Source organism: Cuculus canorus, chromosome Z (assembly GCF_017976375.1).
Source record: "Cuculus canorus isolate bCucCan1 chromosome Z, bCucCan1.pri, whole genome shotgun sequence".
Taxonomy (NCBI): domain Eukaryota; kingdom Metazoa; phylum Chordata; class Aves; order Cuculiformes; family Cuculidae; genus Cuculus; species Cuculus canorus.
Genome location: NC_071441.1, coordinates 25136551 through 25162881, shown reverse-complemented (window position 1 = coordinate 25162881; position 26331 = coordinate 25136551). Strand labels below are relative to the sequence as shown.

General features: G+C 38.6%; 1 protein-coding gene across 4 annotated transcripts in view; it reads left to right on the top strand.

Annotated features, from left to right (window-relative positions):
* The first annotated feature begins 1135 nt into the window (after positions 1–1135).
* The window catches only part of SLC24A2 (solute carrier family 24 member 2), a 275076-nt gene continuing 249880 nt past the window's right edge, over positions 1136–26331 (top strand). For all 4 annotated transcript variants that reach the window (XM_054055016.1, XM_054055014.1, XM_054055015.1 and 1 more), the window contains exons 1-2: positions 1136–1275; positions 3037–4114. In XM_054055016.1, the coding sequence (XP_053910991.1) occupies positions 3179–4114 (936 nt within the window). In that variant the 5' untranslated portion in view covers positions 1136–1275; positions 3037–3178. The remainder of the gene's footprint in view (positions 1276–3036; positions 4115–26331) is intronic.

Here is a 26331-nt window from a genome sequence, read left to right as displayed (position 1 = left end):
GTTCAAAGTGAAGAATGTAGAAATCGTAAAAATCTAAGTTATTCTTTAGCCCGAAGAGGCTGAGACTTCAGTGTTTACAGTGAACTGTTACAGAATGTGAAAGGGATATCACTGAAAGCAAAGTAGTGCTCGTGAGCTGACAACCAAACACTTCTCAACCACTGTCCCATCCAACCCCTCCGAATCTTTCTGCTTTTGCTTGGTCTCTGTACTTCTCAAAGATTTCCCCAGAGAGGTATTCCCCAGCTACCCTGACTCAAGGAAGGTCTTCCTGAGGCGTTGACTTAATTACACTCGATGTCTTCAGGCTTTCCACGAATCACGATGTGTTTTTCTATAACAAAGGCATAGTAGGGGTGCAAGTGGTAGTTTAAAACAGCAGCACCTCTATATTCTAGTGGGTCTACAGCGTGTAGCACAAGGCATTAGCTGTGGCAGAGCTGCACTGTAACAGTTTCATTGTATTTGAATCTTGAAGCAATTACTTAATAAAGCTAAATTTGTTAGGGAAATACCCATATTAAAAGATGGAGACCAGAATAGAAAGGGGCAGTTCTGGCTACGAATTTGACCTGTTTCTAGGGTGCTCTCTACAGCAACTTTGAAACACAGTTTAAAAAGGTCTCTGTTCATGAGACTCTGTTCATGTTTTAACCTTGAGAAGGGAAGGCTGAGAGGAGACCTTATTGCTGTCTACAACTACCTGAAAGTAGGTGGTAGAGAGGAGGATTTTCGCCTCTTCTCCCAAGTGATGAGTGACAGGACAAGGGTGAATGGTCTCAAGCTGCGCCAAGGCAGGTTCAGGCTGGATATCAGGAAGAAATTTTTCATAGAAAGGGTCATTGGGCACTGGCAGAGGCTGCCCAGGGAGGTGGTGGAGTCACCATCCCTGGAGGTATTTAAAAGACGGGCAGATTAAGTGCTCAGGAACATGGCTTAGTGGCAGATAGGAATGGTTGGACTCGATGACCCAAGAGGTCTTTTCCAGCCCGACCGTTCTATGATTCATTCTGTTCATCCGCGCCAGCTAAGCTGAGAGAAGCCACGGAAAGCGCGGCCACCCTGGCTCCACCAATAACCCAGCTGCCGGTGGGAGATTTCCCATCCCCGTGCGGGGCGGAGCGGCGCCTGCCCCGCCTGCTCGGGGCGTTGCGGGGCGGAGCGGGGCGGTGCCCATCCCGCGGCCGCCGCAGACGGTGCTGCTCGGGGCTGCGTATCCCTATCCCCGCTCCCGTTGTCTCTGCCGAGCGCCCGGCGCGCCCAGCGCAGCTCCGGGTGAGCGTGGCTCCGGGATTTGCGGGGTCTGTCGCCGCACCGAGGGGTGCGCTGAGCCCCGCCGGGGATGGAGATGGGCGAGGCTCCGCGGTTGGACTCGCCCCCCTTTCGGAGAAGGGGGAAAGAAGCGGGGGGAAAAAAGTTTGTGCGGTGCGGAGGGGCGCGGTGAGAACTTGCAGTGAGTTGGGGGAGGCTCGGCGGAGCCTCCGCCGGGATGCGGGGATGCGAGGATGCGGGGATGCGCTGCCAGGCGCGTGTCGGGGCAGAATCCAGCCCTTTCCCCCCGTTTCCCATTCGCGTTTAACGATGTCGGGTGCTCGACCCATTGCGGTGGAGCCTTTCCCGGTGTCTTCCCCACTGGGTGTTTTTTATGGTGGTCCGGTGAGCGATAACTCTTAAGGTAGAAAATGAAGTATCTCTGCCGTGCTGCTGTATCTTGCGGATGGAGAGTGCCTCTATGGCATCTTCTTAAAGTGGGAGCTGTTCGTAACAATCGGGAGAAGTTGCGCCTGGGTTAATAACTTTTACGTAAATAACTGCATGTGAAATAGTTGTAATTCTGTATTTGAGAATACAAGATCGATATCCAGCTGATTAATAGATTGCTCCGTATTCGTCTGTTACTACAAATGACTTTAATAAGTGGTGTAACAAGATTTTTTTTTTTGACTGTAATAGGAAGTACTGATAATTTTATTCAGAAAGTATGTTATATTTTGTGTCATGTAAAATGCAACTTACTGTGCATAATGCATCTGTTACTAATTTCTACATTAGGTATATTCTTCAAATTAAGTAACCATCGCACCTGTCATTATGTAGGGGATTTTTTCCTGTTTTAAAAGTGCTGTTGGTCTGATATGCTGAGCCGTGAGAAATATAAATAGTCCTTCTCATGTAGTTTAATTTCTCACCCTTTTATTTGTTTCAGGATGAACTCTTTTGTAGATTTAAACAGTTTTCTTAAGGATCTGTAAGAGGGGCACTTTTAAAAGATACTTACCACACAGGTATTCTTAGCAACTTCCTGCATTTATAGCTGAATGTGTGATACAAGCCAAAACAAAATCAAAGGTGAATGCGGGTTTTTTTTTTTTTTGCCTTAGGTAGTTCAAGCTACTGTTCTAGGTCTTATCACAAGCCAGCTGAGTCCTCTGTGTAAACCTGAGCCAATTTTGCACAGCAGTTAAAGAAACTGTAGGTGCGTTAGCTCTTCAGTTCAATCCAGTTCCAACAGCGTACCATTTTTTTACCTACATATCAATGACTATTGCTCTACGCATGCATACTATTCTGATTAATACCACTTCTGCTGCCTAGAGGTCGAATGAGATGCTTGTTAGTATGTTGGTTACTTTTTCATACGTTATTGCTCCTGCATTTGGGATTTGGACATTACATGATCCTGGTAAGAAGTAATTACAGAAGGCAATAATCTTCGGTGTATCCATTAGAATAATAGTTCCTTCATTTTTACACAACATTTGGGGCCTGTTTTTACTTTCTACTAGGCAACTGAGGAGAGCAGTGCCTTGAAGACATATGAGAGGCATAAAGTGATCTGAGTATTGATAGACTGCAAGTTTACTGCTGACACAAACATCATTGCTGTTTCTGATGGGATGTGGCAGGGTTTGATGTTGTAGTTGGTAATATTATACTTTATATTCTAAATTTAACTCAGTCTGTAAAATGCTTTTTAGAAGTTTATAATCGCATGCTGTTTCACTAATATTGATAATATCTGTTTGTCCCTTTAAGACTGATGAAGAAAATACTTCCTATGAAGAGTAAACGTACTTGATTCTGGGAAAAGTCTTAAAGCACTTCTCATCTCAAAGCTGGAGAGAAGTATGAAGGAACAATCCATCTGACTCTGTCAGCATCTCACGCAGAACACAAAATGGCTCTTCAGAAAAAAACTGTTGCTGATGTTGTGGAGGAGTGGTGTTTGGAGGAACCACTATTCGGTTGCAGACGGCACCAGAATGTTAGGAAAAAACTGAGACTGATACGAATTATAGGGCTTCTTGTCAGTGTAGTGGCCATTAGTACTTTCTCTCTTTCTGTTAGTGCCTTTTTTGAGATGGAACCCCATAGTGTGGTATGGGCCAGCAGCCTAGATAGCCAAAAGCTGGTGCGTGGGCACCAAAGAACTCTGTTGGATTTCCCGGAACAGAATGAAAATGGCACTCCAGACCGACACATTTCTATGAAACATGAAGCTGAGCACGGAAATGCAACAGATGATTCTGCCAAGGGAGAGTACCCTGAGGACCTTTTCTCTCTTGAGGAGAGAAGAAAGGGAGCAGTGATCCTCCATGTAATTGGAATGATTTACATGTTCATAGCCTTAGCCATAGTCTGCGATGAGTTCTTTGTTCCCTCTTTGACTGTCATCACTGAAAAACTGGCCATATCCGATGATGTGGCAGGGGCAACCTTCATGGCTGCTGGTGGGTCAGCCCCAGAACTCTTCACTTCTTTAATAGGAGTGTTTATATCCCACAGCAATGTCGGTATTGGTACAATAGTGGGATCTGCCGTGTTCAATATCTTGTTTGTTATTGGAATGTGTGCTTTATTTTCTAAAGAGATCTTGAACCTTACTTGGTGGCCACTCTTTCGAGATGTGTCTTTTTACATCATTGACTTGATCTTGCTAATCATCTTTTTTCTGGATAATTTGATCATGTGGTGGGAAAGCGTGACACTCCTGACAGCATATTTTTGCTATGTGACTTTTATGAAGTTCAATGTTGAAGTAGAAGAATGGGTGAAGAAGTTTTTGAGCAGGAACAAGGTTGAGAAGGTAACAACAGCAGATGCTGAAGGAAAGGTTGGTCAATTTTTAATTAGCATATATCTAATAATGTCATTGTAAGTCCTGAGCCCTTCTGTATCATAAGGATCTTAATATATCACAGTAAATACTATAAAATAGTTCCGTGTTTTGCTAAAATATCCATTTGTTTAATCAGTACAATAGAATTGGAAATATTGGACGTAAGGTGAGCTTCTAGTTGATCAATAGCTTTTAACTCCAGAATGATCCTGATCAAACAGAAAGCAAGAAGAAATGCCAACAGAAGGACATAAACCTTTACTCAGCATTTTGTCACATTGATGAGGCATGAGATAGGCTACTCTTTTTTTCCCTGAGCTTTTGGATTAAGTAGTGGGAGGATCCGGTAAAAAAAAAAATAAATGGCTTTTTAGAGACTTTTAATGCATTTTCTTCCTGAAAAAAGCAAACCACTCAGAACAGTATACAAAGGTGGTTTTATATACGTTTTTCATCTGCTGATGCTTATATGCAATATTGACTTCTGGCTTTTATTAGTAGCAATTACATGTAAAAAAGCTCAGGAAAAACAGTGACAACAAAGGCAAAGGGCAGAGATCCTCTGTTTAGGCAAGGTGGTCTCCCATTCATGGTATTTGCAACTAAACAAACTAATTTTTGGCCTGACACCTGGCCACAAGTACAGAAGAGAATTCACACACAGAAGCTTGGTGGCTCTTCATCAATTATCTTCGTCTTTTAAACAGCTCTCTTCCTAGAGCTGGCTATATTTAAGGGACCTATGAAGTTGAACACATAGATACTTAGGTATGTAGCTCTGTATGTTAGTTTGATGTTTAATTTGGGAAGTGAAATGTGGTTTTATATGACAATACAGTTATTAGTCATCAGATAAGATTTTGTTATCTGGTTATCATTCAGCTTGTCAGGGAACTGTTCACTGTTTTGTTTGCTTTGTTTAACAGCTCTGTATGAGTTATTCAGAAGAGACACAATCCACTGGTGTAGGAGCAGAGGCATATAAACAGAAGGATAGAGAGATGGAACACTTGTAACTATAGAAAAAGGCTACTTGCTTGTGGCTCACAGCAGATGCATGATTCTGCCTGTGTGCCTGGCTTTGAAGAGAAAGATTGATATTTTAGCAGTACAGACAGGTGGCTTCAGTTTTCGGACAAGCCACAAAAACTCTGAATTTTTTATTTTCTAGTCAAGTTTAGCACCTGTACACTTATTTGTAATTTTATATTTTCCTTTTTTTTCCTCTTCCAAAATCAGCATCTTTCTCAAAAATGCATAATTAGGATTTTATAAGAAAATGAAAAGAAGGCTCAGCAGCAACAAAGTATTTGCCCTAAGGAATGAAAGGCTCCTTTGACTACATTAGTTTGTTTCTAAGTAATGTCACACTTCACAGTACATTGTAAATACTTTCGCAGTTTGTGTTAAGTATGTGTAATGATAGGAAGAGACTATGGTATGTGAGGCAGCCATTTAATGCACCTTCACCTGTCTATAAACTGGATTTGAAGGAGATGTGAATCTTCTATAACTAGTCTTAGACAATATACAGTACAAAAAACAACTGCATTGGCTTGTTGTTGTCTATAGGGTGGTGTAGACAAGCAATGTACTGTGGTAAGTGCTCAGTTATTTTCAAACGGGTAGAAGGATAAATCATTTGCGAGCCAAACTGAACGTAAGAAATGTTTAAAGTGCCCTAGATGAATTTGATTTTAAAAAGATACCTTTAGGAGCACTTATTTATTTTTGAATGTATTAATTACTTTTTCTTCAAGTTTGTGGTATAGGTGAACAGAATTCAGATAGGGATGGAAATATCAGAAAACTGGCTACTTTTTCTGAAAACACAAGCTCTACATCATATGCCTCCTCAAGTAAATTTATGAAAAATAGCTTCAAGTTAATTGAAATTATAAAATTATGTATTCATTGAAGAGTAAAGAGAGATGAAAGATGCTCTAATTCTGTTGCAGTTTGGCTAATATGTATTTTCTGCTTCCTGGGGACAATAGCTTCTGAAGGTATCGGACCATGTGTTTCTTCCGTAAGCTGTGCTGTAAAGACAGATTTTTGAATATTCAGCTAGCACTTTGAAATTCTAACTCGTTACTAATTATGTTACTGTTCAGTTCAACAGCATTTTACAGGATGAATGAACTTATTTTCTGAAAGCACAGATGTCACAGATTTTTTTTTTTGCGAAGAATCTTACTGAAGTTGTTGCTTTTCAAATTTAAACGAAAAAACCCCAAGCTAACAGAAGAAAAGAGGGGGGGTGAAATATGGCGTGTAGTTCCAAAGCTGATAGAAAAGCCTAGGATTTTCAGCTTGGAAGTTGTTGTGTAAAGCAAAAGATTAAATGTTTTTTGTAGTCTCAGATCTGATGTCTAGTAGTGAATGCAACACGTGTGGGTGCTTATTTCCTGACCAGTGGGGATTCAAAGTATTGTGGAAGTGATAGTCACAGCTTTTGGTGGCAAAGGATGCTTAATTTCTAAAGTGTTAGCTGTTAGCCTAGATTGCTTCTAGTCATCAAGTGCTAGGTCAATTCAAAATAAAATTGTATGTAATCAAATTAGTATATTAGATGCAGAATTTGTGACTTCAGGTATTTGAACTGAAAACTTCTTCACTCTTTTTTCCACACTAAGGCATGAAATTGATAGGCAGCTATCTGGAATCTATGGGTTAGAGTGTCTTGAAAGAATGTTATTTTAGGAGTATATAGAAAATTCTTTTGTTTCCTCTAAGCAATACTCCTGACTATCTGTTGTTGATTCTCCTGTTTCCAAACCGGGTAGTGTTGTGGTAAAAAAGAAAGGGAGTCTGTTGTATTTATCTTTAGGACTTTGTGCTGTCATCTGAAAGCAGCTCAACAAAGTTGAGAGGTCTAAATAGGGCATGGTAAAGCTGGGTGGTTGAAGCGTTGGGTAGCTTATTAGCAAACAAGTATCGAGAGTAAAGATCTGATCAGATGGAAAACCTCTTAACATACTGCAATGCATTTTACTGTTAATTTCAGTACTTTTCTTCAGCCTTGCAAGATGACTGATAATAAAGTTTTACATTCTCATGAAGGATAGTACTTCCCGTGAGAAGAATGTCTTATGAAATTTTTTTTCTGCTTGGCTGTCATTTGCTCTGGATGTCTTCTTTGAGTTGCAGGAATGCATGTATATCTCTAGATGTCTTTTAAATTCCTTTCTCTTTCCTGTTCTTAAGAATTAAAAGCATTTTTTTTTTGTGCTAGAAAACTCTGAATATTCAAACTTAGCTACTGCTTTTTCTGGTTTTGTTTTCTTCAGTGTGTCTGTTATTTGTAAAATGTGACTGCAGACAGAGTACTCAGTATGAACTTGTTTGTGCTCACTATTTTCCTTTACAAATTTTCAAATAAATATAATGTAGGTTCTTAACGGATACAGGTTGAGAAGGCCTGATAACTTGAATACTGGCAACAGTTTGGTGGCACTGATGAGAACAGGCTACAATCTTTTTTGAATTTAGGGTTCATGAGAAGCGTTGGCAAGGTCTTGCTCGAAGTGTTGAATAGTTTCCTGCCCTGTCTCACCCTCAAGAAAGCCTAATGGCAGTCTGTTACCAACAAACTCTACTGTGACAAGTGTGGAAAAAAGGAGGAAAGTTGAAAAAGCAAAGCAGTGTGAAAAGACAGAATAAAAACCAGATGACTAAGTTTTACAATGTATGGTGGTGTATGGTATATATAGACCAAGATTGGTCCCTGACAAGTGAAATTGTGGGTTGCCCTGAATGAGCCCTACAGTAAGTAGTGTGATTCCACCACCAAGTATCTCCAGAAGTCCCTTCCCGCCTAACTTATTTTGTAGTGTGATTTTTAGGATATGTAGTTATTCTGCAAAGAACAGATGATTTTTTAGGACTGTGGAGGAAACCTCGGTATTAGTTCTCCATCTTCGTCAGTTGAGTGAAGATGTTTAGAAAAAAAAGCTTGAAATTATGTATAATGTATAAGAGGATGAAAATGGAAAAAACTGAGGTACAAACTTCTTAAAAATAAGACTTTTCTTGACCTTCTGCTAAGGTTTCAGTCTTTCCTTCATAGTTCATATTGGTTAAGGTGTGTTAAATATATATCAGATCATGGTAAAACATGGTATGAAATTACATTTCAATTCTTAAGTACTTTCTTTTCTTTAATGTAGCATGGAGATCATTGCAGAAATACTTGAATCTGATTGCTTGCTAAATAACTCAAAACAGTTTTGTTTGGCAACTGGGAGAACAGAACGTGGGTGGCACAGGGATATTGTGCAATGACATCTGTTTCACTGACAGTACCGTTTTAGATAAATAGCTTATGGTATATATAGGACCATTGCAGTTTTTCTACAGTTACAGATAACTGCATTTGGAAAATGAGCTATTTTTACCAACAAGACATAGTTTGACATTATTGCCAATTTTGTTGTTCTAAGAAACCTAATTAGCTTGTGTGTGCTATTTTAAGATCTATACTGATCTCAAGTGTTGCCACGTATTTAACAGCAATATTTGAATTCTAATGGAGACGTTATTAACTGTACTTTTAGGTACTGCTCTGCTCGATGGCTCTTAATGCTGCATACACATGGTCATTGTTATGTGATCTAGTATGTGTTTGTTTAAGGAAAACACAAATAACCTTCACGTGTACTGGAAAATCTGGAATCAGCAGGAGGTCTCTCATTTTGTAGTTGGTTTGAACTGAGCAGTCATTTGTCAGGGTTTCTTAATGTTGAAACCACAGACCCAGTAATGGTAACTCTTACCTATGTAATAGCCTTCCTTTACTGATCACTACCAGAAGGTATTTTAAAGCGGTGTTTCATAGTTCATAGGAAGATCAGAGTCTTTTCTACAGACATTTCACGGTTGGTCTACTTGTGCTAGCATGTGTGTGAGTATACAGCTATGAGTATCTGGACCTTATGCATGATCTTTGCATTGTTTTAAGTACATGTTTGGAACACGAGCATCATCATCGTCCTTGTACCATGCTTTGTTTTGATAAAAGCCTGGTTTTGTGTTAAATTTTATTTGGCTTTATTATTTCAAAAACTTGCAGGTTACTTCTGTGTTAACTTAGTGTCACTACAGGAGCGGTAACTGTTAGTTAGTTTGCCTTGAGTATTTAGTATTGTTGACTCCATTTAGAGTTATTGTTGATATATCCAAGGGCTGATGCTTTATGTATGCAACCATTAGTAGAGTGAAATGGATACTATTTTCAGTTTGTTAGCTCCTGTCGGTAATTTATTGTTTGCAAAGCAATGATTATAGTGATTTTCACCACTGGAGTCTCTTGGTTTTGTATGTATGTACTCTGGTAATGAACAGAAAGTGACAGCATGGAAATGTAGTATTCATTAAATGCACTTAAATCATGGCAATCCACAAAAATTCATGATGCAACCCTTGCTAATGGTACTGGGAAAAAGAAGGCTAAAACTGTGCGACCCTTAAGCAGCAAGGGGACAACACATCCATCATTATATTTTAAAATAAAAAGCATATAATTTTAAAGAAGTCAGATGATATTTCTTCAAGGCTGAAAATCCCCAGCTGTATTGGCAAATGTTCGCCATGCTGTATTTCATAAAATCAAATTTGTTGTCCCGGAGCCTGAAGGCTTTATAGATGTTTTTCTTTCTGTCATTCCAGTCTTGGGTACTTTGGTCCAGATCCTCAACAGGATGTGGGAACTACCAGGTAGTGTAGGTGGAATTTCACTTCCCAAATCAGCATATCATACCTCAAAATATCTGCCTTCTTGTAGGTGCTTAAACTCTGAAGGAGCTTTACTTATAAACAGGGAATATCTTCAAATGCACAGTGTTGCCTCCAGGCTTGCTCAGAAATGCCAGACCCAGATGAAGCAGCATAATATTGCTGTTCCATCTAACCCACAACCATCTAGTTTTTCCCCAAGCTAGTTTCCAAATCTACCTCCCAGGCTAATATTTAACAAAATCCAGTGGCTTTTATAAAGTTTTCAGATTCTAGTGGTGAGAATGCTAAAGTTCTTACACAATTACATCTACCACATTCTTTGCTCACTTTATATAGTGCCCTGCTCACATTTGAAAATTTTGAATGGTCAGGCACAGCTGGCTGCCCTGCTTTTTCTGGCCTTGTTTTAAAAGACAATGGTGAGCCCTCCCCACAAGGTTTTTAAAGGATGGGTGTAGACACCTGTCTTTTCTAAAGTGTGGGTGGTGGAAGCTGTCCTAGTGCAGTGCTTGTTGCTGCCTTGAGGATGCTGCAGTGCAGTGATGTTTTGAGGACTGCTGACTTTAAAAGGGTGGTGTTAGCCTTTCTGGGTGGTGACACTCCCTAGGCAGCCAGCACTACACTGCTAGGGACACATGCCAAAAAATTAGGTTCGGTGAAGTGGTTCTGTCTTGTTAATGATCTGGGGTTTGTTTTGTTTGGGTTTTTTTTTTTTTTGTTTTATTTTATTAGCAGGAGTCAATTTTCTATTGCCAAATGCAGAGGTGAGAAAACAGCCCATTTTTGTTCCTTTCTCATTCTGAAATTGTCTCCAAGAATAGAGGCACTGTGCTTTTGTAACAAAAAGTGATGTAGAAGCGTAATAGTTGGAACGGTTCTTAAAAATGAGGTTAATGCCCACACTTACCTGGTGTTTGAAAGCCAGAAATTGGAGACCTACACAGAAAGCTTTTGAAAGGACTAAATCTAAAATGGACAGTCTGCCTTCATGTTGTCTGTTGCTTGTATTTGGATGTTTGTATATTTTATAAAGGTGATGTAACACAACATGAGATTTACACATTTATAACCATTTACCCCTTAAGTACAGACAACAAATACACGAAACCAGTGAGTCCTTTCTAGTAAAAACAATCAATGCACTACCAGTATTTCAAAGTTAAAATAGCTTCTTACCTTGGTCCTTTAGACCAAAATTCATAACCTCATTTTAGTTAGCAAAGCAAAGAAACAGACAAATGAAGTTTGAATATTCACACTTTAAAAGATCTATGTGCAATGAATGAATATTAAAAGTGTTTTATGCACGAGGTATAGAACAGATGAGAAGGTGTTTTAGAGATAAGTAAACAGCTGTAATACCTTTAACAATTAAGATAACTCTTATCTACCTAGTAACCTTTTTTGCTATTTGTGAAATAAATATTAATATAAAGAATAAGATTTATTAGTCATCTAAAATGTTTTGCCTAACCTGCAAACTATCACTAATCCTGTAGAATGAAGAATGACATTTCCTTTGCCTTAACCTAGCTAGATTAGCCATGTTCCATTGTATTTTAAGCAGCTTTTTTTTAAAAAATCACTTTTTATTTAACTTAATGTCTGGTTCCATTAATCTGTGCAACAGTGAGCATGCTGTTGGTAGAAACTAGAGATTTAAATCCTTTCTTGGCACTGGCAGCTTTTTTAAAAATTAAAATGACAAGATAGAGCAAAATCAGATAATTGTGATGAGTTTATTATGCACAGACACATTCTAATGCATCAAAAAGTGAGATAAAGCTGGTTTAAAAAAAGAATAGTGACTGGTTTTATGATTTTCATCCAACACCTCCCCTCTCATTGAGTACTTCCCTTGAAAATCGTTATCTTCCTTTATCAGTACAAACCAAATACCTTAGTAATACTTACCTCTGCATTTCAAAGTTCTGGAAATTTCGCCTGTGCATGACAACTCCTTCTTATAGAATGCTCTTGACTCCATATTGTTCTATTTTAACAGAAAGACAAATGTTTTAACTATTATTAATTTTCACACCTAAGTACCAAGATGATAATCCATCATGCATCCTACTAGATGCTTAGACAGCTATATGAAATCACAGTTCTTCCCCTCAGAACCTCATGATGGAAAAATGCCTTTCAGGGTACCTGGTAAGAAGAATCTGTTTCATCGTGTATTTCATTTTCTATATGTTGATACACTCACCCTTTATAGTTAGCATACTATCATTCTTTTCCTCATTATCTGAGCTGTCACTGAGTTACTGATTATTTATTACACATAGATGTCCAGGAGGTAATTTAAATAAATGGTTTATTTCTCTGTGTGTTGTAGCAATAGATCTTTGCAAGTGTCAGTCAGTGATGCACCTAGTAGAAGGCAGCATCTTTTGTATGATGGGACCTAAGTCAAAATAGTAGTGTTGTTGGTCTCTTTTGCTTTTTGGGAAAACAGACAGGTCAGATGGTTTTGTTTTAGTTTGGTTTTGTTGTAAATTTGAGTGCATGAAATTCTTACAGTTGTATCGGTAATGTTAAGCACAGATCACTTTTATAGACAAACTGAAAATCCTATGTTAAAGCAGCCTTAGAGCATATTTTTTGCAAAACAATTACATCTGTCAGGGAGTATATTGTATTCATTAACACCTATTTAATTATTTTGCAGGCAATACCTATAACTTTAAGGAAATAAAGTTGCTATTTGTTATTAGTCGTTTGTTGGCTTACTTGTGTTACTATCTGAAAAAAGGAAGTGAAAAAAATGAAGGCTTGGAAAAACAGCCATTGCTTTGCTGGCAGTAGAGTTGAGCCTCACGGCTTGGGAGGTCAATGAGAGTTTTAAGTATTGACCATGTACTTGTTTCTGCAGCAGGTGGAGCGTTCAGACCTCACGTTGCCTCCAAAGCAGCTTTGTCTGGTGGTATAACTCCTGCTCTGCCTTAGTCGACAGTGACTCACTTTGAGTAATTTTATTGTCCCTTTCAGATACAATTTCATATGGGCTGTTAAAAGAATAGTCACTGCACAGTTACTGTGTTTTGCAGTATTTCATTACTATTCCATTGTCCTCCATATCATTGAAGTTGTATTTATTTACATGAATAGCCATAAATAGCAATGATCTTGGATGACTTCTTTTAAGATGAGTGTGTGAGAATAGGCTTAAAGGTGTGTGTGCAATGCTATTAACACCACAATGACGTGCTACACTTCAGGGATGAATAAATTGGTGCAAAATAATTTCTTGTTTGAGGTAGAATAAAGATGGCAGGGAGTTTGTACTGCATACTACACTGACAAATTAATCATAAATTTTCCTCAGGAATTAATCCTGCATTATCACCTCTTAACTGCTTACTGCTGGAAGTCTAGTCTAAAGTCAGTGGTAATACCAGTGACATTTATTACATAACCAGCTAGTGTAAACTTTTCACCTCCCACATTGCTATTGAACAGCTCTAGCATCTACAGGACACTAAGGAAAAGGTACATCCACTGTCACAGCCTGCATTTGGTGACCTTCAGGGTCATCTTTTGGGACCTGACTGGTTATTTAATCTTTTGCCTAAGGGATAAGGTTGAAGTTTGCGTGGTTTGTAACACTAGAGTTTGAGCACCTCTTTTGGGACTAATAAGATTAATTTTGTTGTTTAATTTGTGGTGCAAGCTTTTACCAGATTACTAATTAAATCCCTTTTATTGCTACCAGGCACAATCAATAGGTTATCGTTTAGCTAAAATTTATTGTAATTGTATGTCTGAGTGGAAAAAATCCCAGATTTTGGAGTTCCAGGAATTGCTTTGTCCAGGAGTAGTTAGAAATCATTCATATTATTAAGTTAGTTACTCATTTTTAAAGCGGCCATCTGATGTAATTTGAAAGCATGTTGTTGTCTACCAGATGGTTTTTTGTTATGTATAATTTTATTGCTATTTAAATATCCCTGGTTTTCTTTTATTTATTTATACTAATAAAATTATTATTTATATTCATTGTATTTATTTACTATACTTTGTTTTAATTTAGAATGTTTCTGGGTGGAGTCATATGCTATTTGAAGGCTTCATATTGGCTGGGTTTCTAAATACTGCAGTGATATAAATAATTATGAAATGGTTTGCAAAGTTTAGATTATGAAGTGGTTATTATTTCCTCTCTATATTGAAAACAGGACAGTTAAGTTCTCCAGTTCAGTATGAGGTTTTGACACATACATGTGTTTGAAACAGGCACAGCAGCACTATGTTCTCTCTGGAATTCACAGGCAGAATACCTGCATCACCTCCCACTCAAAAACAATGGTAAAATTTCTAAAGAATTTAGTCAGAGAATGATCATAGACTAAATTTTGGAGGAATATTGCCTTTGATTTTCGTGTTCAGTTTCTGAGATAAAATTGCTACATGCTGCCACTCAGAATCTTACTCTACGCTTTATAATGAAGTGATTTTGTAAATTTTTCATTGTCTTATACTCAGTCTGTACTGGAACCAATTACTGTCTGAGTTTGTATAGGCACCTCTATGTATACACATACACATATGGACACATAATTGTGAGTTTGAATGGTGCCATGCACGTCATATAAGAGGTCAATGTGATACAGTGCAGATCCTTAGGATGGTAATGTTCATGCGTGCTTCATCATTTTGTCTGTCTTTTGCCTAGTAACCCATTTCCATAAGACTCACTCAAATATTTAAAATTTCTGTGCAGAACAGTTCTCAGTTTTTTGGGGTTTTTTTTCCAGGTTAGTTGTTTAGAGAATTATGTCTGTGGCTTTTCCTTAAATTTGGACTCCATCCAAGCACCAAATCACTCCTCCCTGAGGCTGAGGACATGATGTACTGAGCTATTGACATCTTTTATTATATCTTAATGTATCATATTAGTTAGCCTGCTTTCCTTTGCCTCTACAGGGATAGAAAGAAGGAGATTCTGCATCACTGGAGAGGGATGATTTCTCACTTTCCAGTGAGGTAATCGGGACTTCATTCTATCATGGGAATGGCCCAGGGCACTATTCTTTACTACATGACATTTCATGCAGAGAAAAGGCCATTTCTTATTCAGAGGAAAGATCAACAGCTGGAATTACAGTAACTAAAATTTGTTACATAAGCAAGAAACTGTGCAGTAAGTTGGGACATAAATTTAAACTGTTAGTATCTACCCAGAAAGCATGTGTACTTAGGTGAAGGAATAGAAAAGTCACCTCACCCATTCCTTTATTATTTGCAAATATATTAGTACATATGTTTGTGGATATAATAGTAATTATTTGCAAATATCATTATTGAAAATAAGTATTTAAAAATATATTAGTATTGAAATGACTTATTGAATTATTTGGATGGCTTCCTTTCTGTTTGTTTGCAAGCAATTCCATGAGGGTACTTAGAATGTAAAGTATGGCATGTATATTTAGCATCCAAAAAAACTCATGCAACTTCTTCTTTTGTTTTAATGTCCGTGAAAAAGAAGTATTGATTCATAATGTCACATGTGGACATGTGTAAAGAAATAACAGACTCTCAAAATAACAGCAGTAAGCTCAGTAGCAGGCAGGCACTGAATTGCAAACTCATGCCTTAGTTTTGGATTTAAGGGTTGAGATGTGGTTCTCTCTTTCATTTAATCTTCTTAGAAACCCGTGGCTTTCAAGACTTGTACAACGTTTGTGCAGTGTGCTGTAGGAAGGTTTATTTCTGCTTGCTTGATTGGATTACTGTGTGCAAGAAAAACAATGGTCAGCATATTGTCAGCTAAGTGATCTTGAGGCAAGACAGAACATGTGGCATCTGAGAGAAAAGTGGTAGATTCAGCAGTGGTGAGGCTTGGTGGAAACCAGCAAACAAACCAGATACCATATATGAGACTCATATTTACTATCATGCTGTTATTAATGTGTCTTGGTATGCATAATCTTGTTAATGGCCATTTTTGCCAAAGTTTTTAATGTTAGTAGATTTAATGCTTAAGAATTCTTCTCATCATAATCTTTTTTGTCCCTTCTGAAAAATATTAGGGGAAATAGCAGGGAAAAAAGTGAATTAGACGTGAACAAACCTGTAGGTGCAAATTTTTGTAATTGTAAGAGGGTTTTGGTTTTGTGAGGGAAAGGGCCATGCTGAATATAAGTAAAGTTTGATGTTGATGGCAAGTTTTGCTAGTCATTTTGATGAAAGTGAAATTAAGCCCTAAAGACATTGAGAATTATGATTTTGCTGCTTCTCTGGTCTGTGCTACCATGTAATTCCAAGCCTCTGAGCTGTTCTCCTTCCATTTTAAATCACCCCTAGCAAATAGAGTAATTTCTTTTGGACTCAAAGCGAGCAAAACAGACTTTATCAGCTTTCCCTGTCCTTGGACATAAACTGGAAAAGGGCACTCAGTGTTTCACAGCTTGATCTCTCCAGTCATGTGTGTAGTTTTTGGATTATTGATAACTGATAAAGCAATTATACGGTGAGCCCATACTAGTCTTTTCTCAAACATCTCATCCCTAGAAACCACTCCTGCCTTCAAAATTTTTGGGAGTCCATCTCTTTGAGGGGAAAATAGTAAGTTAATTACTTTCTGAAAGGTAGGAAAAGATACTACTCTACAATTACTTAATTAGTATACATACAGGTGCATTTTTGTGACTGATGCAGTGGAAGGGAACGTCTCTGTAAATAACCTGGTCTTCCTATATAAAAAAAATATGCAAAAATAAAAAGGCAAACTAACTAATTTTCAGATTTAGTTGATCTGCATTCAGAACTGCTAATGAGAAATTCAAGACAGACAGTTGCAGAATTTAGGTCTTGGCCCAGATTCATCTGGCTTAGCTCTGCTGTCTGACCTATGAATATAGTCTCCTCATGTTAGTTCTGTGATCAGTACAGAGAAATTGGCATTTATAAAGCATGACTTGGATCTTTATTATAAGGATTAATCCTCTTCTGACCTGAAATTGGGCAAAACTAACCTGGGCTATCACCTACAGCAGTAGGGTTGGTAAAATCTGAAAAGCCATCTCCTATGCATTTATTGCAATACTCTGAACACATGTCATGGCGTTGCCTTTTCCACCTACTGAAATTGCATCAGGTTGTGGTGGGTGTAATTTTTGCACAGAGTCCACTTTGAGATAGAGGTGTTTCAAAATTACTGTTTTTCTTTGCCCCTAAGGAAAACAAAATGCTTGTTTAGGTGTGTGAGCCTAATTTAGTCTGTGAACATTTCATTTGCTCCCTTGCTATTCAGGTCACTATGTAGGTATCACATGTGGTTCTAAAGAGGTGTGTGTGCCAAATAAGCTAATGAGTCATGTTAGCTATAGAAAAGTCACGGGCACTGCAGCCACAGAGACTGTTAACATACATGATTCATAGTAGATTTTTTTGGATTATCTTTTTTTACTAGAAGAGGTACAATTTTAACTTTCAGAGAATTACAGTATTGGTTAACTAATTAAACCATTCTTTGATTATTTAATTACATTTCCATTAGCCTTCAACATGGGTGACTGAACATTTACAATGAATGAATTAAGTTGTATACAGCTCCTAAAATAATGAGGAAACGCTTGTTAGCATTCTGCAACTTCAGTTTCCAAAGGAAAAATGAGTGGTTGATAATGAAAATTCAGATTACATTGTTCTTGCTCCATCTGCTTTTCACTGCCTTTGGAAGCTATTCTTCAAAATTAAATGCTAATTGGTGTTTTCAAATATTACAATACAGCAAGGGAATAGAGTGTGCTGTGAGGAAGCATGTGTGTGCACAACTTCTTTACAAAAGGAAATCAGGTTGCAGTCATAGCTCATTCATAGTTGTTGGTTGAGTTTGGGCAAGTAATTTCTTTCACTATGTCTCATGTACCCTCAGACTTCTAAAATCATATGCATGTGTTATTCATTTGCGGAAAAAAACAACCCCACCTGGATGTCCGTGGATGTCACACTTTCAAAATAATAGGCACTATAATGTCTGTGTGTAGAATGAAGACAATGGCTTTCTCTCATGAAGCGCCTGTCTGTTCTTGTTGCAGTCTGTTCCCACCCTTTCTGACACCTGACACCTTGGGCGAGTTGTCAAAGTAGTGATTATAGCATCATCTTGTATCAGTATACGGTTAAGTAAGGCATTAGGCTAGGAAATCAATATTGAAAACCAGCTATTTTTTAAAAGACAAAAGACAAGATATCTGGTGCCGCATAATTGTTAAGCATGTGTTATGTCATATTAACCACAGATTTGGTACCGTACATACTACTGTATTTTGCCATGGCAAACCTGAAATTTGCCATCTTCCCTTTGCTGGGCATAAGTACATTCCTCTGAGGCATAAGTACATTCCTCCTAAGTGTTGAGGAAGGTGTATGGAGGATTGGTGTGCAGAGGTCTTGCCAATGCTAGGCCTTAGCTAGTGCTCCCTGACCTCTTCTAGGGCAAACACTGTCTGCAATTTGTTCACCAAGCCTCTTGGAGCAAAGGGAGGATAAGAAAAAACAGCAAGTTTTTGACAAGGAGCTGTGACTTACCTGTTTTCCTAGTATCTTGACATTTCTGTTCTGATATGGCAGGTTTGCCAGGTGCTGTCAGGGGCTGAGACTCTTGCATCACTGTTTCCTGAAGTGTGGGCCAAGAAACCCTCCCTGGTGTCCTGTGTAAAAACACATAACAAAGTGCTTCCTGATGTCGAGTAGAAGAATCTGTTCTTTTGGCTCCACATGTCACCCAGAGATTGTGTATTGCAGAGAGCTGACCAGCTGCATAGGACAGACTTTGTTTGTACTAGCGCAATATTACCATTGTGTTTTCTGAGTTTGGGGTAAATTCAGAGTGCTAGAAAAACTTCATGTAACTGCAGCATACTCTGTGCAGAAAGCAGTGACCATTAAGATGCTGCTTGGCAGCAAACATAGTGGAAAAGAGAAGCAGGATTTTCTAACTCGTCATGACACTCTATATCTTGCTGACTTTTTGTACTGGAAGGGAGCTGTATTGCCCAACATTAAGCCCCCTAGCAAGGAGAATTTTGCTGGAAATCTAGTTTTTCTAGGCTTGAGAAAAAAAGAACAATGACCATAGGATGTGTGCTACACTCTTAATGTAAGGAGCTTATTTTAGTTCATGAAGATTCATGGGATGAAATCAAAGCTCAGTGTTGAGAAGAACTGCTCGTTTCTGTGCAGAAATCTACGAAGAATATATCCATGTTTATGAATTTTACTTTTGGTAAAATGCAGCACCATTTCCCATGGAAAAATCTGCAGCCATGTTCATTGTACTTCCAAAATATGGTGCTACTATAGACAAAGTTAATTTATTCCTAATAAAAATGCATAAAAGCTTAAAAAAAAGAAATACAAAAGAAATGTTTTTCATGTGATTGAACTGCATGTGGTGACTGCTGGCAATTTTCTGCTAACCCTGTGGTGGCAGTTCTATTGGCTTTGGTTAGTTCCACCTAGAATCATAGAATCCCTAGGTTGGAAAAGACCTTTGACATCATCAAGCCCAACCCTGCCTGTGCCCTGCTAAATCATATCCCTAAGCACTTCATCTACCTGACTTTTAAATATCTACAGGGATGGTGACTCAACCAGCTCCTTTGGCAGCCTCTGTCAGTGCCCGATGACTGTTTTGGTGAAGAAATTTTTCCTAATGTTGAATCTGAACCTCCCCTGGTGCAGCTTGAGGCCATTCCCTCTTGTCCTGTCACCTGTCACTTGAGAGAAGAGACCAACACCCACATATCCACAAACTCCTTTCTGGTAGTTGTAGAGAGCAATAAGGTCTCTCCTCAGCCTCTTCTTCTCTAGGCTAAACAACCCCCGTTCCCTTAGCTGCTCCTCATAAGACATATTCTTCAGCCCTTTCACTAGCTTTGTCACTCTTCTCTGGGCACGCTCTAGCACCTTAATGTCTCTCTTGTAATAAGGGGCCCAAAACTAAACACGGTGTTTGAGGTGAGGCTGCGCCAGTGCTGAGTGCAGGGGCAGAGTCAGTTCTCTGGTCCTGCTGGCCATGCAGTTTGCGATACAAGCCGAGATGCTGTTGGCCCTCTCTGCCCCATGAGCACACTGATGATTCATATTCAGTTGTCTGTCAACCAACACCCCCAGGTCCTTCTCCACCAGGCGTCTTTCTAGCCACTCATCCCCAAGCCTGTAGCACTGCATGGGGTTGTTGTGCCCCAAGTGAGGCTTGTTGGCCTCAGCCCATGGATCCAGCCTGTTCAGATCCCTTTGTAGAGCCTCCCTATCCTCAAGCAGATTGACACTTCCTCCCAGCTTAGTCTCATCCGTGAATTTACCAAAAGTACATTCAATCCCTTCATTCAGGTCATTGCTAAAGATACTGAGCAGAACTGGACCTAGCACTGAGCCTTGAGCAACACCACTTGTGACTGGTTTCAAACTGGATTTAATTCCATTCACCAGAATTCTTTGGGCCCAGCCATCCAGCCAGGTTTTTGCCCAGCAGAGAGTGCACCTGTCCAGACCAGGTGTGCAGTTTCTCAAGCAGACTACTGTGAGAAACGGTGTCAAAGCTATTAGGTGTTGTATGTCCAGGACAGCATGAACCTTCCAAACTGGAATTTATAAGAAAAAGTTTGATTGAGATCAGACAGCAAGATTAGATGCAAGACTGAAAAATTAGGCTCCTTATCAGCAGAGACAGTTGTGTTTCTGATGTTTACCATTTTTTTTCTTTACCAAGGATGCTAATGTCTTCAGTGCGGTATGTATGCCAATGATATACTTGCCATGAAGTAAACTTCTTTTCTTAATGCTGCTATCACATAATTCCTTGTCAAGACGTAGGAGGAAGGACTGTGTTTTGTCAGAGGCAGATCCAGTCAACCATGTGTCGTTTGGGACTTTTTGTGACAGTTGTCCATTTCCACCACATACATAAAAAGTTCATGGCCTGATTTTTTTTTTCACCATTTCACCACTTCTGGGTTTGTTAATGTATAGATACATTTTACAAAACATTTATACAATGGGATGTGTGGAAAGCAAAATAATTTACAGAGACTGTTTCTTTGGTCTATGAGTACTGACAAAACTGATATGTGGCTTATATAAAGTTTCAACAAAACCGTATCTGAGCAAACTAAAAGAACTCTGCAACCTTAAAGCATTATAAAGTCTAAATTACTTTTCTAACACATTATGGAATTATCATGACTCGCGTGTCAGTGGATCATTAACTGGTATCCACAGAAATAAGCAATGCTTTGCTATTATGAAATATACATATGAAGAGTTGCTCAGAGTATTTTTAAGTGTCATATCAATTAGGAATCCCGAGGTATATATTTCTGCCCATAGTGCTAAAAGAAGAGCCAAGGACAATCAAGAGAAAGGTTCAAATGGCAGCTTTCACTGTCGTATACACAGTGTTTTGCTGGTAGGTGTGCAGATGCATTTTGATTAGGTCCAAGATGCAGCTTGGATATGCTGGCCCTCTGTCACTATAGTTGGAAAAGTACACATTTACAGTTTGCCTAGGGCGTTTAATCTTAGCATAAAGACAGCAGAGGGTTTCTGCTTACCAAAGAGGAAAAATCAGCATAGCCAAATCTGTATGCATTCCTGCTGTGATGTGTTCTCATTACAGATAGATGCTAGTCCTTGAGCAGAGAGAGACATAAATAACAGAAGAACAGTCTCTTCCCTTTTATTATGTCTCTATTTAAATCTGTGAAAGAGCATCTGGTTCTCAGAGGACAGCTCCTCTCTAAGAATTTAAGGTTGTAGAGATGAAATCAGAGATGCTATTCATCACACCTGCCCCCAAATAAATTTGGTGCTACAGTAACAGTACCACCAGTTATTCCACAATTAAAAACTTTTCTTGTGTATTAGGAGACTGAAATCAGAAAGGCAATATGTAATAGTGCCATCTGCTGACCTTCATTTGGATCATATGGAATGAAAAGGTGTGATTTAACATAAGACATTTCATTTACAAACATAAGAAGTCTTTAGACTTAAGTTTTTAGATTCAAACTCCAACAAAGTTCAGAGTTACCAAGAGAGTATATTGTTCCAAGTCATTAGAGATAGTTGAAGAGTATGCTATTTCAGCATGGGTATAAACTGCTGGAAGGTGTTTGTTTCTCTGGTAATACTGACATTGAAACAATAGAACAATTTTTACAAATCCTGATAGGCACATATGGCTTCTCACTTCAGCTGGGAACTGTAGTACCCAGGCGGTTTAATGATGAAATCTGATTATTGTTACGATACTGTTTCTCTAGCAAGTGGGATGACACCTCCTGTAACAGGTCAGCCTCGCTGTTGTTGATTAGAGCTTTTTCATTGTGGCATTTGTCACAGGGCTTGATCTCCTGTGGGAGCAGCAGATTCTGTGCACTGCTGCATGCAATCCTTAGCTAATTGGGCTGAAGAGTCTGTTCAACCTCTCAGCTGAAAAGAGCAACAATGAAATATAAATATAGGGTCCTAGCTTTGCCGATGAATGGCTTGGAAGTCTGTCTTCGTGTCTTGGCTGGGCCTACTCAGAGGAAAGATTAGAACCTAGATAATGTGCCTTGCTCAACAGCAGATGAGATTATGAAAGATCGCCTTAAATAATTTTTGCTTATTTGTTGTATTTTCTCTGTCCTCTAGTTTTTAGAGAAGGGGGAAGGGGTGATCTGGTTACTTTGGTGTGAGACCAAAAAAGCAGAAAACTAGTGCGTGTATACTGTAGTTATAACAAAATATGGTATTACATTTCCTTCCCAGTAATTCTAATCACTTGTAATACGAAACACCCTTCATCTAACTATGCAGATAATTAGTTAGATTAATCCAAACTTTAGGGCAGAAGTTAATAAATACTGGCACAAATCAATCGTTGTGTACATCACATACAACAAGTAAGTTGATGTAAAGGCCCAGAGGTATGTGGGATCGTTTTCAGTAGGTTATCAAAGTTGCAGACAGAAACATAAATATACAAATAAATAAGTACTTTCAACAGGCAGCCTATATTCACAAACAGTATGATTTTAGTTTCTGGTAGTAATAAAAAGAAATACTGCAAGGTGCACACCAGCGAAAGTGTTTTTCATTTCAAGACCTTCATTTCTGGAAGTCAGATGCCTAAGCCTGTGAGCTTGAAAGTCAGGACTACTATAATTTCAGGTTTTAGCTTGCTTTTTTTCTTATTGAAGGAACTGGATTGTATATATTGCTCCTCCGAGAGCAAAGGATGTAAGCAAACTTGTTGAAATAAACAGCTCTCATTAAAGTGCTTCTAATGAGGTTCTCCATTTAGAATCATACCAGGGCTGAGGTTAATGCATCTTCTGGAGGTTGTCCAGTCCCACCCCATGTCAGGCAGGCTCAGCTACTGCAGATTGCTTAGGGCCATACCTGGTTAGATTTGGTTATCTCCAAGGGCGGAGGTTCATCAGTGCCCCTCAGAATTCTGTACCACTGTTTGACCACCATCACAGTGAAACAAATATGTCATTCCAAAGGTTAGGAAGAAATTTCGTGTATTTCAGTCTGTGCTATTGCTTCCCATCCTTTCCCTGAGCACTGCTGAGAAAAGGCTGGCCCCATTCCACTCTCATGACAGGTATTTATGAACATGCACAAGCTCTTCCTGAGCCTTCTTTCCTTCAATATGTCTCAGCCTCTCCTGAACTGACATGCTCTGGTCTACATAAAACCCTGAACAATTGGAATGGTAAATGGGCAGTTATTCCCTTTGGGTAAATTCAGGAATTCAGTCTCGTTTCTGAGACTGAAATCTGTCAATATTTTAGGTCGTTATTTTCATATGTGATTATTGATTTTCTGTGTACCGTCTGAGGTTGCCATTAATTTTATATGGACCCCCATAGGATTTGTTTCTTACATGAAATGGAAAGGAAGCAAGAAGTTAAATTAAGCAGAGTCACATACATAGTCGCTGCATCAAAGTAGCAAATTGCTGATCAGGCAAAATTCTTGTTAGTAACCTCAGAGTCCATATTTTAGCCACTTCTTTGTAAGAGTGGGCAATGTGTGTTTGTGTGCTCTCTGTAATGTTATAGATATTCTTGTCCTACATCAATGTTTTAGATTTGCAGATTAAATTCTTTCTGATCTATTTCAGCTAAATAACTGTTCAGAAAGGGAAACCTTGGTCTCTGCAGCACCAGGTTTGAAGGAATGGTATGGAGAGTTGCTTTAACATTGGGCTCTTGGACTCCCTGCTGTCTATTGAAAATACTTTAGAGAAAATGCACAAAAAAAATGGGCATGTGGAGAGGATAATAGAATTCATTGGTTGATATCCATGAAGACCATGATATAAGCCAGAGGAGAACAGCGTGTTCTTCTGGTGCAGATGGAATGAGAATGAGTGAGGCATGGCGCACTTTTCTTACAAGGCTATGAAGTAAAAGATGTTTATTGAAGATGCTAGAAATATGCCACATTTTAATAGCATGAACCTGTTTGTACAGCATAGTTCAGCTGCCTTGCACAGGATAGGCTCATGGAGAAACTTCTGAGTAGGGTGGAACTGCCAGAAAAGATTCAGTCCAGAAGAAGAAAAAGCAAGCTGCCCTAATGCACTACTAATGTCAAGTTTTGCAGAGCTTGTGTATGTTATAGAAATCCTTTCATCTATCTGATTTCTCTAGGTGCATGACCCAGGTATGAAGTATCCTTGAGATTATGAAGAAACAAGATGAATGGGGACAAAGCCTACTTTTAGGAACAAGATGAATGGGGACAAAGTCTACTTTTATTTTGTCTGTGATTATAGCTAAAACCAGGCAGCCTAGTGTCAACCTTTCTCACATTTTGTTTTCTTAATTGTAGACTCAGTTTTTAAATAGTATTGCCGTAAGCGGAAAATTTTTGAGACCTTTTGGTAATTACTTAGCCAGGCAGGTGAGTTGTCCGTCACAGTAGGAGTTTTGTGATCTGCAGAGACAGGCAGCTATACTCAGTCCCCTGTTTTCTCATAGGAACTTGTTTTTTGTAGTAGGCACGTATAGTTTTGCCCATTGTTTTTGTTGTTGCTTGATCTATATGAAGCCTCTTGTGTGTAAGATAAAAGCAAAGCAAATAAAATTTGCATGTAATTGGAAATGTAAATAAAGGAATTATTCCAAAGAGACATGAGGAAATACAGTTTTAATGATAAGATACTAACCATGAGAAAAATATTTATACCCAATGCAGACATTTAAAACTCTGCTTGTAGAATCATGCCTTATTACCTGACCAGCTATAGGAGAGAGTAGATGAAACAATGATGTGACTACGTTTTAGAAATTACTTTAAGTATTTTTTTTTCACTCTAAAGTCATACAGAGAAACATACTAATCACTGCCGAACTTCTGTCCCAGGCATAAAATAAAGAAAATCAAACTGAGTTGTTAAATGGTTTTAAATGGTTGCAGTGAAAGCCAAACGTCTTCTCTGTGAGCAATCTTTGAAGTATTAACTGGGAGAAAGTGAATGGATCTGTTTACCATAGGAGCGACATCTCATCAAGAATTTGGATTTCCAAACAACTCTCAACAGCATTAAAATACAATTGTCTGCCCCATTTTTTGCTGAAATTACTACTAACAGAGTCTATTTCTGAGCAACTGATATTTTTCTCTTATGAAATGAAAGTAAGTTTATTATTACCTTTATTCTACCGTTTCTTCCTCAAATAGATTTTTTATGTTTTTCATCTTAGAATGGAAAAAAACCCCATCCTTCTATTTCCCTGCAGTTACAGCAGCATTTTCAGTTTGGAAGGCAATAAAAATGCATAAAAGGTCACATCTGCTTGCTTACACTTCCCGTGAGGTGAGATTTGCCTAATATGAGACTCTTCCAGTGTGGATACTGTGACCTGACTCTCTTTATCGCCCATGAAGAGAAGTAGATGCATCTACAGTGGATATCTAAGACAAAAATTTCTGCATTGCACCTAGGAAATGCTTTTTTTCTCTATTGTCAGCAGGGGAAAGCTATAGAACATAACCAGAGGTATACTGCTATGTTTAGGCAAACGCACCCCATCCCAGTCCCCTGACTAAAGTTTTTTTGGTAATTATTCTCTTACTGTAAGGAGGAAGGTTTCAGACAGTTTTAGGGCTAATTTCAGATGAATTTGCCAAGAAACCTTTGTTGTTAAATTTGGTGGCTAAACCAAAATAATCAATTTTTGAACACTGAGCATCAGTTGCTTTCCTTCCAATTACTGGAATTTGTCTGACAGTCCTTAAACATGAAGACCTTTTTAAGAGAAACAAATAGGAGGTATGAGAGACATGAGGTGAGGTACAGTGGGATGCTGTAACCCACCTTTTTGAGATCCACTTTGTTCACCACTCCAGTAAGACTATTTACATAGAGCAGCACAAACAGCCCTTAGAAGAGTGACCAATGTTACTAATACAGGATTGACCTCTGTCTGAGAGCCTTTATCTAGCAATCGTGATGGGTG